Genomic DNA, 17,269 nt, shown 5'->3' with positions numbered 1-17,269 from the left:
GTTATCTCTATTCAGCTTATCTGCAAATGAAAGAACTTTTCTTTTAAAAGCGTTTGCATCTAGTCCATGTTTATCAGTTCCCTGTTGTGTTGGGGTTTCATAAACGTGCTTTCAAAAAAATAATTAAGCAAATTTAAAGTTATCATTTTAGCTGTAGGCTTGTAGCATGATGCAATAAATTAGATCATAAAACTATTTCTTAAAAAATGACGAAGAACAATTACATGGCTTAAACTTCTGTACAAGATGGCATTGTATAACACAGATAAAGAAATATCCAAGTGATAATCTTTCCTTTCTTAAGATGTGTATTTTGTACTTTGGTGCTCCGGGGAAGGGTAGTTAGCATCTGGAGTTGTTTCAAAGTCCGAAGAGCTATTCTGCGTCTGCTTCAAGCATGGTTGCATTATACAACAATACATGATTATAAATTTATTTGATCTCTATCTTTTCTATTATATCTTTAATCGTATGTATGATTTTTGTTTCCGTCATATGGTTTCTCTTGTGCTCTTTGAAAAAAATTTGATGAATGCAGAGTAGCAGCAAGTGCTTAGCTGATTTATGCGGAGCTTTGCATTGCGATGCTGTGATGAATACCAAGTCGAGCAAAACCAAATGCAATCCTGCATCTGTTGCATGGAATCACCACCTATGTGAGGTTGCGTCAAGGCACTTTATTTGTTTGTATTGTTGATTCTTATACATACCTTGTTTAATCTTTTTTACTTTTTTCCCCTTTTATAATGCAGGGTCTTGCCAATAGATGTTTCCCGATTAATCAAAGTCCTTCAGCACGCCGTCTTAATGGTATTTTTTTTGTTGTCAACCGAAGCTCTACCACTACTGCTTTTATTGTACTTGTGCTTATACTTGGGTTTATTATAGAGTTTTTCTTGCACCAATTTTGTCACGCTCATACTTGCTCGGGGAAACGGAAACTTTTTCCCAGAGGAGGAGAGGTAAGGTCTCAGTCTGTTACTGCAGTTGGTTTCGCTATAAAGAATGAATTGTGCCGCAGTTTCAATCCTGGCTTATGTTCCATTGCAGTTTGCCATGATTGTCTGTTGTTTTCTATTTCCGTATTTTTCTTTCTTTTGAGGATTTTTGCGTCACGGAGAATATGTTGTCACGTTGTTTTGTTTTTGCAGAAACATATAAGTGTATTCTACCTGGCTATCTCCATACTAACTTTGATGCTGCTCCCTATTTTCTATCTGATGGTGTATTTGCACCAAAGGTATCACTTTTTCGGACACTTAGATTTCACATTTGGATTTGTTGCAAGATTTTCCTAATTTCTTTGCAATTTGCTGAGAGATGAGGAAAGGAACCCAAGAGCTTAGGCGCATCTCAAAAGTTGGGCAGAAAACAAAACCCTCGTAGTCGCTTGTAAATCACAAAATGCGACTCGGATTTCAAACTCTATATGTTTCCTATGTTTCAATTCAGGGACTTGGTGTCGATGAAATGAACATCAAGGATTTTTCAGGCACAAACTTGCCGTTCAACATATTTCCTTGTAGATCGGCATGCTATACGTCACGTGGAGGAGTATGTTGCTCCTGACGTGACGTATCATTCCCTTAATAGCCGCTGGTGGATGACGAAAGTAGAACTAGGTGCTAACAATCTATTTCTTCCGTACACCTGTAATTCATCGTCTATAGTTTGTTGTAGTTCATCGTCTAAACTTGTAATTCGGCCTCATGTTGGTACGTTTTGTGGAACATTGATTTTCTTAATTTATATAAGACAACAAGTACTTTGATTCTGGTTGGATGACCAAACAAAAAACTGAAGGAAATGCCTTTGCGAACGATATTTGATTACAAATCTTACAAGCCTTCCTTTTACTACTCATGTTTCAATCGACCTCAACATATTCTTCTCCGCGATGCCTCTCCAATGCCGGGAACTTGAACCTGTTAGTTTCTTGATATGCTCAGCTGGTCGCTTATCACTTGAATGACGCATGTCCCGGCCATGGTTCTCTGCTGCACCATTTTCTCGATGACTATGGCAACGATAGGCGCAAGGGTTGAATCTCTCTTCTGATGCTATGCTATACAGAAAATTCGAAGCCTTCAGCTTTGGACGATGCCATGACACTACTTGAATGCTTGTGTTCAAGTATACTCTACCACCAGATGCTGCAGGTACATGGAATTGCTCTTCGCTTATGGAGCTACAACCGCAAATGCAAGTGCTATCAATTCGTTCGACAAAAGGAAACCATCTGGATCACTAAACCGAATGTAGGCAGGACTTCTTTCAGTTTCGTCCTCGTTTACTAGCAAGGTGTTGAATTCACCTGCAGCGATGTCCCTTCTCTCCTCGTCCTGTGTACTCTTTCATCTTCTTTGGTCTCGAAAACCTAACGCCATCGGCATAGCCAGCGGAGCCAAGGCCAAAAGCATAGAAAGGCTTGTTCTTCCAATAAGTTGGATTGTGTTTGCAGTGATATCCACTCTTGCAGTAACTGCTAATTTCTAGAGGTTGTAACCTGCATCCGAAAGTGTCCGAGACGCCATCTTATAAAACTCAGCAGACCGCGTTTCTGAAGGCAACGGAAACTCCAACTTCAGGACCAAATTCATTCCAAAACTAAAACCGTAGATTTCATCACTCACTCCACTTACGACAACCCGAATTTCGTGCCTTGTTCGACTTGCAAATCATAAACTGACACATGGGTAAGACAAGCTTCTACCGTAAACCTCAAGCTCTCCTCCCACATTTCCGGGGTCTGGTAAGACAAGGTGGCTCGAGCAATCTCACAATATCACTATTTCCTGCACTTTCTGTTGCTCCTTCACTAAACACTTCGCAAACCCTCTCATCGGGAAGTGGAGGGATAGGAGATGATGAGGCAAAATACGGGACCTCTTCATGGAAGGTGACATCCATGGAGACATAAGTCTTTTGAGTAGGAGAATGATAACACTAGTAACCTTTTTGAGTATTTGAATACCCAATGAACACACATCGAAGAGCACAAGGATCTAGCTTACTCCGTTGATGAGAATAAATATGCACATACACAACACATCCAAACACCTTGGGAGGAAGCTTGGAGATACCGATAGGTGAGATATGTTCTTGTAAAACTGCAAAAGGTGTGCGGAAATCATGAACTCGGCTAGGAGTCCGATTGATCAAATAACATGCGGCTAAAACTGCATGTCCCCAAAGATAATTAAGGACCGACATTCCCAAGAGCAAAGCACGAGCAACTTCAAGTAAATGACGATTCTTCCGCTCAGACACCATTTTGTTGGGGTGTAAACGGAGTAGTCGACTGATGAATAATACCTTGTTCACGAAAGAAACAACTCAAGGCAGTGTTCACATATTCTCCTCCGTTATCAGACCGAAGCACTTTGACTTTAGTCTAGAACTGAGTAGATACCATGGCAGTAAATTCTTGTACAATAAATGTCACATCATTTTTATTCTTCATCAAGAAAACCCAAGTTAAACAGGTGCAATCATCAATAAAAGTGATAAACCAACGAAATCCATTTGAAGTAATCTTAGCAGGACCCCATACATCGGAATGTACCAACGCAAATGGCTGAAGAGCTTTATTATTACTTAACGGAAAAACAGTACAATGGCTTTTGGCCAATACACATGTTTCACACTTAAAACAAGTCTCATCATATGAACGACATAGTGAAGGAAATAAAGGTTTAAGATATCCAAAAGAAGGGTGTCCCAAGTGACGATGCCATAACCACAACTCATGCTTGTCCTTGTCACTGCCACTCTGAACTTTATTAGCAAGACTACCATGAACCACGTCTGTTGGTAGAGTCAAGTAGTATAACCCCCTATCCTTTTACCACGTCCAATCGTCTCGTGGGTTTTGAGATCTTTAAACATACACCATGTAGGATAGAAAGTAGCATAGGCATTTAGTGAGTCCAGTAATCGTCCCACAGATAATAAATTACAATTAATATTGGGTACCAAAAACGCATGTGCCAGGGACAAGGTAGGGGTAAGTGTGATTGTGCCTTCTCCAGTAATTGGAGACGGCATACCATTGGCAAACGTGATAGAAGGGTCACAAGTTTGGCTAGACAACTCATCAAAAATCTTAAAATTATAAGTCACATGATCAGTAGCACCAGTGTCAATTATCCATGTATTGGAACTGTTACCTGGTACGGAATTTATCACACTCAAATTCATGGAAGGACGAGGCGACTCAAGCTCGTCTGCAGTCACGACATGAGCAGCTTTGGGTCCAAACTTATGGGCCTTGTACTCAGGAAACCAATCTAGAACACCATGAAGCTGGAAACATTTTTCTAAAAGATGATCACCTCCACAATGGGCACATTCACGAGAACCAGGTTGAGCCTTTGCTGCAGGAGGGCGGGAGACGGCAGACTTGGAGTTCGAAGAGCCTCCGGAACGTGCACTCACAAGGGACGACTGACGACCACCACCGCCAGTTGAGGAAGCACCATTTGTCTGATGCTGGCTTGTACCAATCTTCAAAGCAGCAGCACCCCAAGCATAGTGACTTGACGTGTGCTTTCTTCCACGACCAATGCATACGCCTCCAAGACAGAATGCACCGGAGTCATAGCCAAGATACGGCTACGAACACCATTAAACTGTGGATCTAGCCCTCCAAGAAAATCATACACCCTCTCAGATTCAATTTCCTTATGTCGAAGAGCCACATCCTTAGGATTGGTATGTGGGTTAGCACGAAGATTGTCAATCTCCTCCCAGATAACATGAAGCTCCTCATAAAACATAGCAACAGATTCACCATTTTGGGTTGTAGTCACGGACTGTCTTCGAAGTTGAAACAACCAGGAGCTGTTTTGGGTGACTGTAAAAGTCTTCCTTGCAGCCTCCCACACATCATATGCTGAAGTACAACGCTCAAAGAGACTTCTCACACTCCGAGTCATAGAGTTGAGAAGCCATATTTGTACCAAACAATTATCCTCTTCCCATTCGGAGTATTCCACAGAATCACCATCCTTAGGAGCAAGTTTTTTGCCATTGATAAACCCCGCCATACGTGGTCCAGTTATCGTAAGAAAGGCGTTACGAGACCAGGAGACATAGTTGGAGCCATCTAATTTCTCTTGTGCAATAGGAGCAGAATAATCACGGTAGGGTCGTTCATCCTTGGTACCAGATGAACCGAAGTTGGGTTTAACAACATCATCACCAGCCATGGTTGTAGAACACACACACCAAATAACAGCGGAAACAATCAACACAACAAGACACGAACGCAGAAAATTTTCACAGAAAAATTTCCACAGCAACGGCAAGATTTAGAGTTTCTCAAATTAGGGTTTTGCACGGGTAGGAGGTTTTTTTTGGTTTTGGTGGGCACGCACGGTCACTAGAACTTTACTTCTCTGATGCCAAGTCAAACAGTATATGGGTAAAATTATGATATATTATTCTCTTTGAGAATAGAGTATAAATAGGGTTTACAAAGAGTGTTATACAAGTAAGTAGACTATACAGGGAAACAAATAAAAACCTAATAAGGCTAATCAAATATAATCCCTATAATCTATACAAATCGCTACACATTTCGTGTGACGAAGCACTCTCTCACATAAAAAGAACGAATACCCAACGAGTATCTTCATATGAAAGAAATGTTTCCCATCCTTCATTTGCCATATAATCCCCACAAACAAGCTCCACTTGGTCTGGCCTAATTTTGTGATGTATGTCCTAGAACCAGCAAAAATGTTCTATAAAGATTTTTTTAGGGATTTGAGGGGTCATGTTTGTGGCCTCAGTTGCATAAAACACGTTCAAACAAGAATGACTACCCACATACCTGAATTCCAGCCTCTCGTGCACGAACATCACGGTACTTCAAGCCCAAGTCTTCCATCCGAGCCAAAGCTAACTCCCGAAGATTTCCTTTCACAACCCCAGAAGTAACTAAAGGCATTGGAATGTCTAACTGAACTCTATAAACACGCGTCCAAGGGGGGACCACGGCTACGATCCGAGCTACAATGTCCACAAGTTGCTCAGGTGGGTAATTTCTATACCTGCCCGTTTTCCAAAGCTGATAGAGTCCAGTTGCACGGATCACGAGTGTTGGATAAATTTTAAGCCCATATGCTCTGAACGAGGGGCTTTCAAAGAACTCCTGAAAACTCTCCATGTCTCTCTCCACCCCTACATTTGGAAGATCAGGCATCATGCATGCAACCACCTAGAGCAACAACAACAACAACAACAACAACAAAGCCTTTTTCCACTAAGTGGGGTCGGCTATATGAATCCTAGAACGCCATTGCGCTCGGTTTTGTGTCATGTCCTCCGTTAGATCCAAGTACTCTAAGTCTTTTCTTAGAGTCTCTTCCAAAGTTTTCTTAGGTCTTCCTCTACCCCTTCGGCCCTGAACCTCTGTCCAGTAGTGACATCTTCGAACCGGAGCATCAGTATGCCTTCTTTGCACATGTCCAAATCACCGGAACCGATTTTCTCTCATCTTTCCTTCAATTTCGGCTACTCCTACTTTACCTCGGATATCCTCATTCCCAATCTTATCCTTTCTCGTGTGCCCACACATCCCACGAAGCATCCTCATCTCCGCCACACCCATTTTTTGTACGTGTTGATGCTTCACCGCCCAACATTCTGTGCCATACAACATCGCTGGCCTTATTGTCGTCCTATAAAATTTTCCCTTGAGCTTCAGTGACCTATGACGGTCACACAACACGCCGGATGCACTCTTACACTTCATCCATCCAGCTTGTATTCTATGGTTGAGATCTCCATCTAATTCTCCGTTCTCTTGCACGATAAATTTTAGGTAGCAAAAACGGTCGCTTTTTGTGATCTTCGCTAAATTGCTCCGGTCATTAGTATGGATAAGTATATAAATGGATAGAGATAGGAAAGCGAACACAAGATGTACGTGGTTCACCCAGATTGGCTACGTCCACGAAATAGAGGAGTTCTCATTAATTGTGAAGGGTTTACACAAGTACATAGGTTCAAGCTCTCCTTTAGTGAGTACAAGTGAATGATTTAGTACAAATGACATTAGGAAATATTGTGGGAGAATGATCTCGTAATCACGAAACTTCTAAGTATCGGAGTGTGGTATCGTCTTGACGTGCCTTATCTGTCTCATAAGTAGATAGGGCATCTTCTCTGGAAGTACTCTTCCTCCATCCAGGGGTGGTATCTTTAACTGGTGGAGATGCACAAGGTAATGTATCAATTTCACTTGAAGCTTACTTGTAGTTTCAGGCTTGGTCAAGCACGATACAAACCATGTAGTAGGAGTCCCCCAAGTCGCCGAGCTAGGGGATCTGTTGAAAGAGGTGACAGACAAGGTAAGCAATCATAGCTCCGGCTGATTGTTCACAGTCTCCCTATCTTGCAGGCAGCATGAAGGATAAAGAGAAGAAAATGAGAAGAGATGATATGGGATACTTTTGCTTTTGAAGAAGTAACTTTCCACAGGCTTATTCTTGAACTGAGCTGAAGGGTTTTCTGGTTTCCTCTAGAGTATAAGGCCGACTGAAGAATTTGAGGGTCAAAACAAGTCCATCAAATCTAGAGTACGTTCGACCCTGCTGATATGGGATACTTTTGCTTTGACAGAGTAATGGATGTATCGGCACGTGTGCTGTTACGCTTGTCTCCACATGCTTCCTTGTATCCTTCTCCCTTGCCCTATCTGTTCCTCAGGCAGATGCGGTATCTTCCCTGGAAGCATAAGATGTTGAAGATGAGTACTCGAGAGCAATGTCAGGTAAGTAATCAGGTAAGGGGTTCCAGGCAGTCAGTTCCTGGATGGAAGCTTGATTCCAAGTACTGACTGATTGCTCTCTTTCTCCTTATCTTGCAGGTAAGAACAAGGTCAAAGGAAAAGACAGGGAAAAAGCAGGATATGGGATACTCTTGCTTTTAACCTTGATGATATGAGATATTCTGCTCTAGTATAGCTTGTTTGTAGAGGTATTATCGGGGGGAAAGAAAGCTGAATATTTCGAAAGGCTTCGTTGGGAGTGCCCTCTCAGATATGAGGAAGGGTTGAGCATTTTTGCAGGTCTGCCTGTCCGTTGGGGATGGGGGTCGACATATATAGGAGTCTCCTTAACAAGTAGTAATGCTATTCCTTTACCCTACTTGGTCATAGCACAGTAGTGGGAGCTGCCAGCTTCACATGTTTTAACGTTGTCAGAGCACTTTGAAAAAGTGGTTTGTGGTATCTGGAAAGCTGATGTTGCGTGTGAAGATTACAGACAGCTTTATCCAAGGAGATCCGGCTCTTGAAGTTGGGAAAGTGTTGCCTCTTCGATTTTCGAACAAGCAATCCTATCGGGGATCTGGCTCTCGAGATTCGGAGAACGATGCCTCTTCGATTTTTGAGAAAGCAATCATGCTGGGGGTGTGGCTCTCGAGATTCGGAGAGCGGTGGCTCTTCGATTTTTTGGAAAGTAATCATGTTGAGAGTCTGGCTCTCGAGATTCGAAGGGCGGTGCCTCTTCGATTTTGGAGCAAGCAATCTTGTTGGGAGTGTTTTCTCGAATGTGAGTGAAGGTTGGGCATGTTTGCTAGTCTACCTTGCCACGAAGCACAGAGGTTGACACACAGGGACTTTCCAATTATCCAGCAATGGTACTGTTCCTTTACCCTCTTCGATTTTTGAGAAAGTAGGCATGTTGGGAGTCTGGCTCTCGAGATTCGAAGGACGGTGCCTCTTCGATTTTGGAGCAAGCAATCTTGTTGGGAGTGTTTTCTCGAATGTGATTAAAGGTTGGGCATGTTTGCTAATCTACCTTGCCACGAAGCACATAGGTTGACACACAGGGACTTTCCAATTATCCAGTGGTGGTACTGTTCCTTTACCCTTGTGGGTAATAATATGGTAGCTAGACCTTCAAAATTTATGTGTCTAAACTTTGTTAGTGTTGTTTCTTTGCTATTCTTTTACCCTTCTTGGTCAGAGCGATGTAGTGGGAGCTGCAAGCTTCACGTGTTCAACTTTGGCAGAGAACTTTGGCAAAGTTATCTGTGGTACCCATGAGCTACTGTTGCGTGTGGGAAGTGGGTGATTGAACAGTAAGACTCATGTGCTTTCTACTTCACCAGAAGTCTTCGACCGAATGCCCATAATTTCCGCAAAGCTGAGTGTGCGTGTGACAGGTGCTGACAAGGCTGGAAAAGTAGGTGCCTCTTCGATTTCTGAGATCGGCCCTCGTGGTCTCTGAGCAGCCCAGCTTTTGAGAAAGCAAGCGCCTCTTCGATTTCTGAGATCGGCCTTCGTGGTCTTTGCGCAGCCCAGCTTTTGAGAAAGCAAACACCTCTTCGATTTCTGAGATCGACCCTCGTGGTATCTGAGCAGCCTTGCTTTTGAGAAAGCAAACGCCTCTTCGATTTCTGAGCAGGCGCCTCTTCGATTTCTGAAGCTCCGTCGAGTGCAGATTTTTATAGAGGCTGGCATTAAGTTCCAAAGCACCCTTGAATCTCCACCAGTAGAAGCTCCATTCTTGCACTTCTAAGATCTTGATTTGTCCGACCTCTTCTCTCTTCAACACCTTTGAAAATGTCTGGCCCCTCCGACCGTCGTTTTGACTTGAACCTTGTTGAAGAGGCAGCCCCGCCTTCTCCTGACAACATATGGCGTACATCCTTCGTCTCCCCTACTGGTCCTCTTACCGTTGGGGATTCCGTGATGAAGAATGATATGACCGCTGCGGTAGTGGCCAGGAACCTTCTCACTCCCAAAGATAACAGACTACTTTCCAAACGGTCTGATGAGTTAGCTGTTAAGGATTCTCTGGCTCTCAATGTTCAGTGTGCAGGTTCTGTGTCTAATATGGTCCAACGCCTATTTGCTCGAACCCGCCAAGTTGAATCATTGGCGGCTGAAGTGATGAGTCTCAAACAGGAGATTAGAGGGCTCAAGCATGAGAATAAACAGTTGCACCGGCTCGCACATGACTATGCTACAAACATGAAGAGGAAGCTTGACCAGATGAAGGAATCTGATGGTCAGGTTTTACTTGATCATCAGAGATTTGTGGGTTTATTCCAAAGGCATTTATTACCTTCGTCTTCTGGGGCTGTACCGCGTAATGAAGCTCCAAATGATCAACCTCTGATGCCTCCTCCTTCTAGGGTTCTGTCCAGTACTGAGGCTCCGAATGATCCCCCTCTGGTGCCTTCTCTTTCTGGGGCTCTACCGACTGCTGAGACTTCTCCTAAGCAACCTTTGTGAAGGCTCCCTCTTGTTTGTTTATTTTGACTTATGTATATGTACATATTTGTAGCTTATCGGGGATATCAATAAATAAGCTCTCCTTCATTTCAACGTATTGTGTTAAATACACCAAAGCCTTCTTCGCTAAGTTCTTTGAATTTTCTTTTGTTGAAGCTTTGTGAGTGGAGCATATAGGTTGAGGTAGTGTTCCCTTAATTTCCTGAGTGAGGAAAACTTCTCGGTTGGAGACTTGGAAAATCCAAGTCACTGAGTGGGATCGGCTATATGAATCTTAGAACGCCATTGTGCTCGATCCTGTGTCATGTCCTTCGTTAGATCCAAGTACTCTAAGTCTTTTCTTAGAGTCTTTTCCAAAGTTTTCCTAGGTCTTCCTCTACCCCTTCGGCCCTGAACCTCTGTCCCATAGTCGCATCTTCTAATCGGAGCGTCAGTATGCCTTCTTTGCACATGTCCAAACCACCGTAACCGATTTTCTCTCATCTTTCCTTCAATTTCGGATACTCCTAATTTACCCCAGATATCCTCATTCATAATCTTATCCTTTCTCGTGTGCCTACACATCCAACGAAGCATCCTCATCTCTGCTACACCCATTTTGTGTACGTGTTGACGCTTCACCGCCCAACATTCTGTGTCATACAGCATCGCCGACCTTATTGCCGTCCTATAAAATTTTCCCTTGAGCTTCAGTGGCATACGGCGGTCACACAACACGCCAGATGCACTCTTCCGCTTCATCCATCCAGCTTGTATTCTATGGTTGAGATCTCCATCTAATTCTCCGCTCTTTTGCAAGATAGATCCTAGGTAACGAAAACGGTCGCTCTTTGGTATTTCTTGATCTCCGATCCTCACCCCTAACTCGTTTTGGCCTCCATTTGCACTGAACTTGCACTCCATATATTCTGTCTTTGATCGGCTTAGGCGAAGACCTTTAGATTCCAACTCTTCTCTCCAAAGGTTAAGCTTTGCATTTACCCCTTCCTGAGTTTCATCTATCAACACTATATCGTCTGCGAAAAGCATACACCAAGGAATATCATCTTGAATATGTCCTGTTAACTCATCCATTACCAACGCAAAAAGGTAAGGACTTAAGGATGAGCCTTGATGTAATCCTACAGTTATGGGAAAGCTTTCAGTTTGTCCTTCATGAGTTCTTACGGCAGTCTTTGCTCCTTCATACATATCCTTTATAGCTTGGATATATGCTACTCGTACTCCTTTCTTCTCTAAAATCCTCCAAAGAATGTCTCTTGGGACCCTATCATACGCTTTCTCCAAATCTATAAAGACCATGTGTAAATCCTTTTTCCCATCTCTATATCTTTCCATCAATCTTCGTAAGAGATAGATTGCCTCCATGGTTGAGCGCCCTGGCATGAACCCGAATTGGTTGTCCGAAACCCGTGTCTCTTGCCTCAATCTATGCTCAATGACTATCTCCCAGAGCTTCATTGTATGACTCATTAGCTTAATACCTCTATAGTTCATGCAATTTTGTACGTCGCCCTTATTCTTGTAGATAGGCACCAAAGTGCTCGTTCGCCACTCATTTGGCATCTTCTTCGTTTTCAAAATCCTATTGAAAAGGTCAGTGAGCCATGTTATACCTGTCTCTCCCAAAACTTTCCACACTTCGATTGGTATATCGTCTGGGCCTATTGCTTTTCTATGCTTCATCTTCTTCAAAGCTACAACCACTTCTTCCTTCCAGATTCGACGATAAAAAGAGTAGTTTCTACACTCTTCTGAGTTACTCAACTCCCCTAAAGAAGCACTCCTTTCATGTCCTTCATTGAAAAGATTATGAAAATAACCTCTCCATCTGTCTTTAACCGCGTTCTCTGTAGCAAGAACCTTTCCATCCTCATCCTTGATGCACCTCACTTGGTTTAGGTCCCTTGTCTTCTTTTCCCTTGCTCTAGCTAGTTTATAGATATCCAACTCTCCTTCTTTGGTATCTAGTCGTTTATACATATCGTCGTAAGCCGCTAACTTAGCTTATCTCACAGCTTTCTTCGCCTCTTGCTTCGCTTTTCTATACCTTTCACCATTTTCATCAGTCCTATCCTTGTATAAGGCTTTACAACATTCCTTCTTAGCCTTCACCTTTGTTTGTACCTCCTCATTCCACCACCAAGATTCCTTTTGGTGTGGGGCAAAGCCCTTGGACTCTCCTAATACCTCTTTTGCTACTTTTCGGATACAACTAGCCATGGAATCCCACATTTGGCTAGCTTCCCCATCTCTATCCCACACACACTGGGTGATTACTTTCTCTTTGAAAATGACTTGTTTTTCTTCTTTTAGATTCCACCATCTAGTCCTTGGGCACTTCCAAGTCTTGTTCTTTTGTCTCACTCTTTTGATATGTACATCCATCACCAACAAGCGATGTTGATTAGCCACGCTCTCTCCTGGTATAACTTTGCAATCCTTACAAGTTATACGATCCCCTTTCCTTATTAGAAGAAAATCTATTTGTGTTTTTGACGACCCACTCTTGTAGGTGATCACATGTTCTTCTCTCTTCTTAAAGAAGGTGTTGGCTAAGAAGAGATCATATGCCATTGCAAAATCCAAGATAGCTTCCCCATCCTCGTTTCTCTCCCCAAAACCATGGCCACCATGAAAACCTCCATAGTTGCCTGTCTCCCTGCTCACGTGTCCATTTAAATCTCCTCCTATAAATAACTTCTCCGTCTGAGCAATTCCTTGCACCAAGTCTCCAAGGTCTTCCCAAAATTTCTCCTTCGAACTCGTATCCAACCCTACTTGAGGTGCGTACGCACTAATCACATTGATAAGTTCTTGTCCTATTACAATCTTGATTGCCATGATTCTATCTCCTACCCTCTTGACATCTACAACATCTTGTGTCAAGGTCTTGTCCACGATGATGCCAACACCATTTCTCGTTCTATTTGTGCCCGAATACCAAAGTTTAAACCCTGAGTTTTCTAGATCATTTGCCTTACTACCAACCTACTTAGTTTCTTGTAGGCACATAATATTTATCCTTCTCCTCACCATAACTTCCACTACTTCCATAGATTTTCCCGTTAAGGTTCCTATATTCCACGTTCCTAAACGCATTTTGCTCTCTTGAACTCTACCCTTCTGTCCTAGCTTCTTCACCCTCCCCCGTCTAATAGGATCAAAGTACTTCTTTTGTGTGTCCCGTGTAAAGTTGATAGGAGCATATGCTCCCAAACAACTTGGAGTGGAGTCGTTCGAAAAAAAGTTTCTATGGCCCCCTTGCTCATTTAACACTGCATCCGGGTGCCAATGGAGATACAGCGACCTTGCTCACTTATCATTGTGCTCGGGCCACACAGCGCGCCACTTACGGGTGACGCCCTAGCTTTAGCGCAATTTTGTTCTGAATTCATTTTCATAAGGATTCGACGTGATCAAATGCATAAAATTATTAGTGTGAAACAAAAGTAACTCAGAATGAACGACAGGAATACACAGCAAAAATGCATATTGTAAACAGTCCTCAAGGCTTTTAATATTGCAGTTCATAAAGATTACGGTCATACAATTACAAACAAATGCTTCTTCTTGAACTTAGACAAAGTGAATGGTAATACCAAAACCAACTAGATTATGATAAAATATTCACGCTGAATTATGGGAGAGCACAATAATTTGAAAAATATATCCAGGCTCACAAATTGTTTTGATGAAAGATTAATCTCCTGTCACTGTACATATAAAAGGTCCAAAATCCTTTCTTTTCCCATGGTGAAGGTAAGTGAGTTTTATGATATAAAAGGTCCAAAATCTGTGAGGTACTAGGCTGACCTTAAAACCAGCATCCTTTGCCAAGCAAAAACAATCAGCCACTGCAGCTACGGTATGACCTCTATTGGCGTCCCGAGCCACATCCTCGTATGTACTCTGAACTCCAATTTCTAGTCTTGTACAACCATAAGAAAGCATTTGTCTCAAGTGAGGTCCAAGGCAATAATCTGGCCTCCGGCAGAATAAAAAGTTACAACTACCTTCGTTAACTTTCTGGACCAACCAGATGAACTGGAAACTAGAATGTAAGCTAAAAATTACTGTCAACCAAGTTAAACACAAGAATGAGAAATTAATGGCTTCTAAAATAAACTAAAAACTCACGTTTCAATGGTCATTCCAATACATTTAGTAGCACCATGCTCAGAGTAGGCAACTGCCTCTTCAACATTGGCAGAAGTGTGTCCCGATAACGCATCATGCAGATTTCTAATAAAGTAATCATGGTAATCCGCGGGCAACGACATGAAAGTACCGCCCATTAAGATGAACTCAACCTGAAAACATAAATTCAGTACCAGTTATGAGGCGACAACTATGCATATTACTCTATCATGGAAATCTGCAAACCCGAAAATAAATTCTTTAAGCTCTAAACATAGAACAGGCCAAACCTTGTCTACACTGTGATCCAATGTCTTCAGCTGATCTATCCTGCTTCTAGCCTGGACATATGGGTTGTATCTAAGCACACAAAACCAAAAGATTAACTACCAAATTAACTTCACTAATCCAATTTTAAACACCAATTCCTTCAAATAATCTCTTCATTACAAAGCTCTCAACTTCATGGTGAAAAATCAATCAAGCCAAAAACTTTAAGCTTTGAAACGAATGATGAATAAATAAAACTTGAATTCCCCATCAAGTGTTCGATAAAATGCGTCAATGAACTAGAGAAAGCCATACCTTTCCCAAATTGCGCGCATGCTAGTAGGCTCGTATCCAGTGTAAGACTGAGTGCTGTACTCAGAGTCCGAATCGGGACCACCGGGGCAGTACACGCAAATATTCCCGGTGATGGCGATGTGGGGGCACGTGAACGGCCGTACTTGCGGCACGCGGTGGTCTTGAGGCCGTTTAGGTCGACGTTTTGGCCCTTCCGGGAGAGGTCGACCATGGAGCTGACGATTTCGGCGATGGCTTGAACCCGGGCCTCTTTTTCGGATGGTCCATGGGCATTGAATCCGCCCCGACCCGGTCGGGGTTGCTTTCTGGCGGGCTCGGATATTGGCAGCATTGCAGTCGCCATGGAAGAGAAGAGGAAGGGGAGGAAAAGAGGTATTTTAAGTCTGTCAAAACGCCTCTTATTTTTAGTTCTTTTAATTAAAAAAATAATAATTCAAAAAGTGTTGTGAAATCGACGGTGTGTGCAGTGGAATAAATAAGCAAGACACAAAATTTACGAGGTTCCTCTATAGTCAGTGTGACTGGAGTACGTCCTCGGGGCAGCAGTGGTGCTTCCATTATAATTTAGAATAATAGGAGTACAAAGATAACTCTCTCTATTATCTCCTCTCATCTTCCTCTATTCTCTCTCTTCCTCTTCCTTCTCTCTCTTCCTCTTCCTTCCTTCCTCTCTTTCTTTCCCGTGAACTCTCCTCACTTCATTCCTCTTCTTCCTTTATATAAACAAAAGAAAGCACTATTCACTTTACAAATTTTCCACAAATGAATAGTGAAAATACTGTGCATAAATAGTAACAAACTATTCATGTGGGCCATCCACATATTATCACAACACCCCCCCTTGGATGGTCATAAGTCTTCGATTGATTCGTTAAAATCTTGATCTGTTTTTGGATGCTTCCCTTGATGAGTATCTCCCCCTGATTTCAAATCATTTAGGCTGATCACTGATCATTCTACTTCAGTCTCTTAGCGGGGAGAGTTGCCGAAAAAGGTGTTTTACTTGTTGTTAACTTTCCACAGGCTTTTTCTTGAACTGGGTTGTAGGACTTTCTACTAGACTTGCATCCAAAGGTCTGAATTTACTCCTTTGATCTGGAGCAGATTTGATTCAAGTGTGGTGGACACTTGATCTTGAATCCGACTTTTGATTTCTTCAAGGACTTTCGAGGCTTGATCTTGAATGAAATTGGACCATGAGGAGCTTCACGTGACAAGTGATATTCGGCTTAGTTGGGGATGAATCAGCATATGTTCATTGCACTTGTCTCCACATGCTTCAATGCATCATTTTCACTTTCCTTACTTGCTCCCCTTGCTTAAGTAGTATTTTCACTGCTTTTCCCCCCATGCATATGTGGCATCTTCTCTTGTAGGATTTGTCCCCTGGTGCAGAAGTGGAATGCAAACCCTTGCATTTGGATGGTTCATCACTTCTTGGTGACCGGAGACCCAGTTCCAACAACAGTTGAAGATGACTACTCAAGAGCTAGGTAAGCAATCGGGAAAGGTTCCAAGCAGTTTGTTCCTTACCTGGAGTTTGAGTGGAGGTTCCGACATACTGCTTTCTTTATCCTTGGCTTTGCAGGTAAGAACAAGGACAAAAGAAAAGACAGGGAGATTGCATGATATGAGATAATCTTGCTCTGGTCCCTGAAGATATGTGATAATCTTGCTCTGGTGTGACATGTTTGAAGAGGTATTCTCGGAGAGGAAGAAAACTGAGTATTTCGAGATGCTATGTTGAAGATGCATTCTCGGAGATGAGGAAGAGTTGAGTATTCTTGCAGTGTTGCAGGTCTGCCTTGTTATGGAGAACAGAGGTCGACATATATAGAGATTTCTCAATAGCAAGTGGTGGTGCTGTGCTTTTACTCCTGTCAGCAACTGTGGTGTAAATAGAACAGTAAGATTTACGTGTTTTCAACTTTGTCAGAGATCTTTGACAAAATTGCACGCGACATCTGAAAAAGCTGGGATTACGTCTGAAAAATGCCAACGAACTTTATTCAGGAAAATCTGGCTTTTGAAATTCGAAGAGCGGTGCCTCTTCGATCTTTGAACGAGTGGCTCTGCTGCCTCTTCTTTTATAGAGACATCAATTATGTTCAAGAGTATGCTCAGAAAGTTGCTGCTTGTAGAAATTTCCTCTATCTTGCACCTTTGAAATTTTATTTGACCTCTATTTTTCCTTCATCATTTCTGAAAAATGACTTGCCCATCTAACATTTGCTTAGATTTGAGTCTTAGGAGTGATACAGACGAGCAGCATCAAGATAATATATGGCGCCC

General features: G+C 42.5%; 1 protein-coding gene and 1 pseudogene across 1 annotated transcript; one reads left to right on the top strand and one right to left on the bottom strand.

The window, feature by feature from the left end:
* The first annotated feature begins 450 nt into the window (after positions 1–450).
* On the top strand, positions 451–1,411 carry LOC108172515 (uncharacterized). Its single transcript, XM_070823698.1, has 4 exons — positions 451–661; positions 753–810; positions 889–962; positions 1,152–1,411. Exons 1-4 carry the CDS (start codon positions 533–535, stop codon positions 1,296–1,298), a joined length of 408 nt encoding a protein of 135 aa, XP_070679799.1. The 5' UTR covers positions 451–532; the 3' UTR covers positions 1,299–1,411.
* A 4,007-nt stretch (positions 1,412–5,418) lies between these two features.
* On the bottom strand, positions 5,419–15,413 carry LOC103433492 (elongator complex protein 3-like; annotated as a pseudogene).
* Between the last annotated feature and the right edge of the window lie 1,856 nt (positions 15,414–17,269).

Source organism: Malus domestica, chromosome 06 (assembly GCF_042453785.1).
Source record: "Malus domestica chromosome 06, GDT2T_hap1".
Classification (NCBI taxonomy): domain Eukaryota; kingdom Viridiplantae; phylum Streptophyta; class Magnoliopsida; order Rosales; family Rosaceae; genus Malus; species Malus domestica.
Note: the sequence above shows the minus strand (reverse complement) of the source record. Positions and strands in the feature narration are given on the sequence as shown.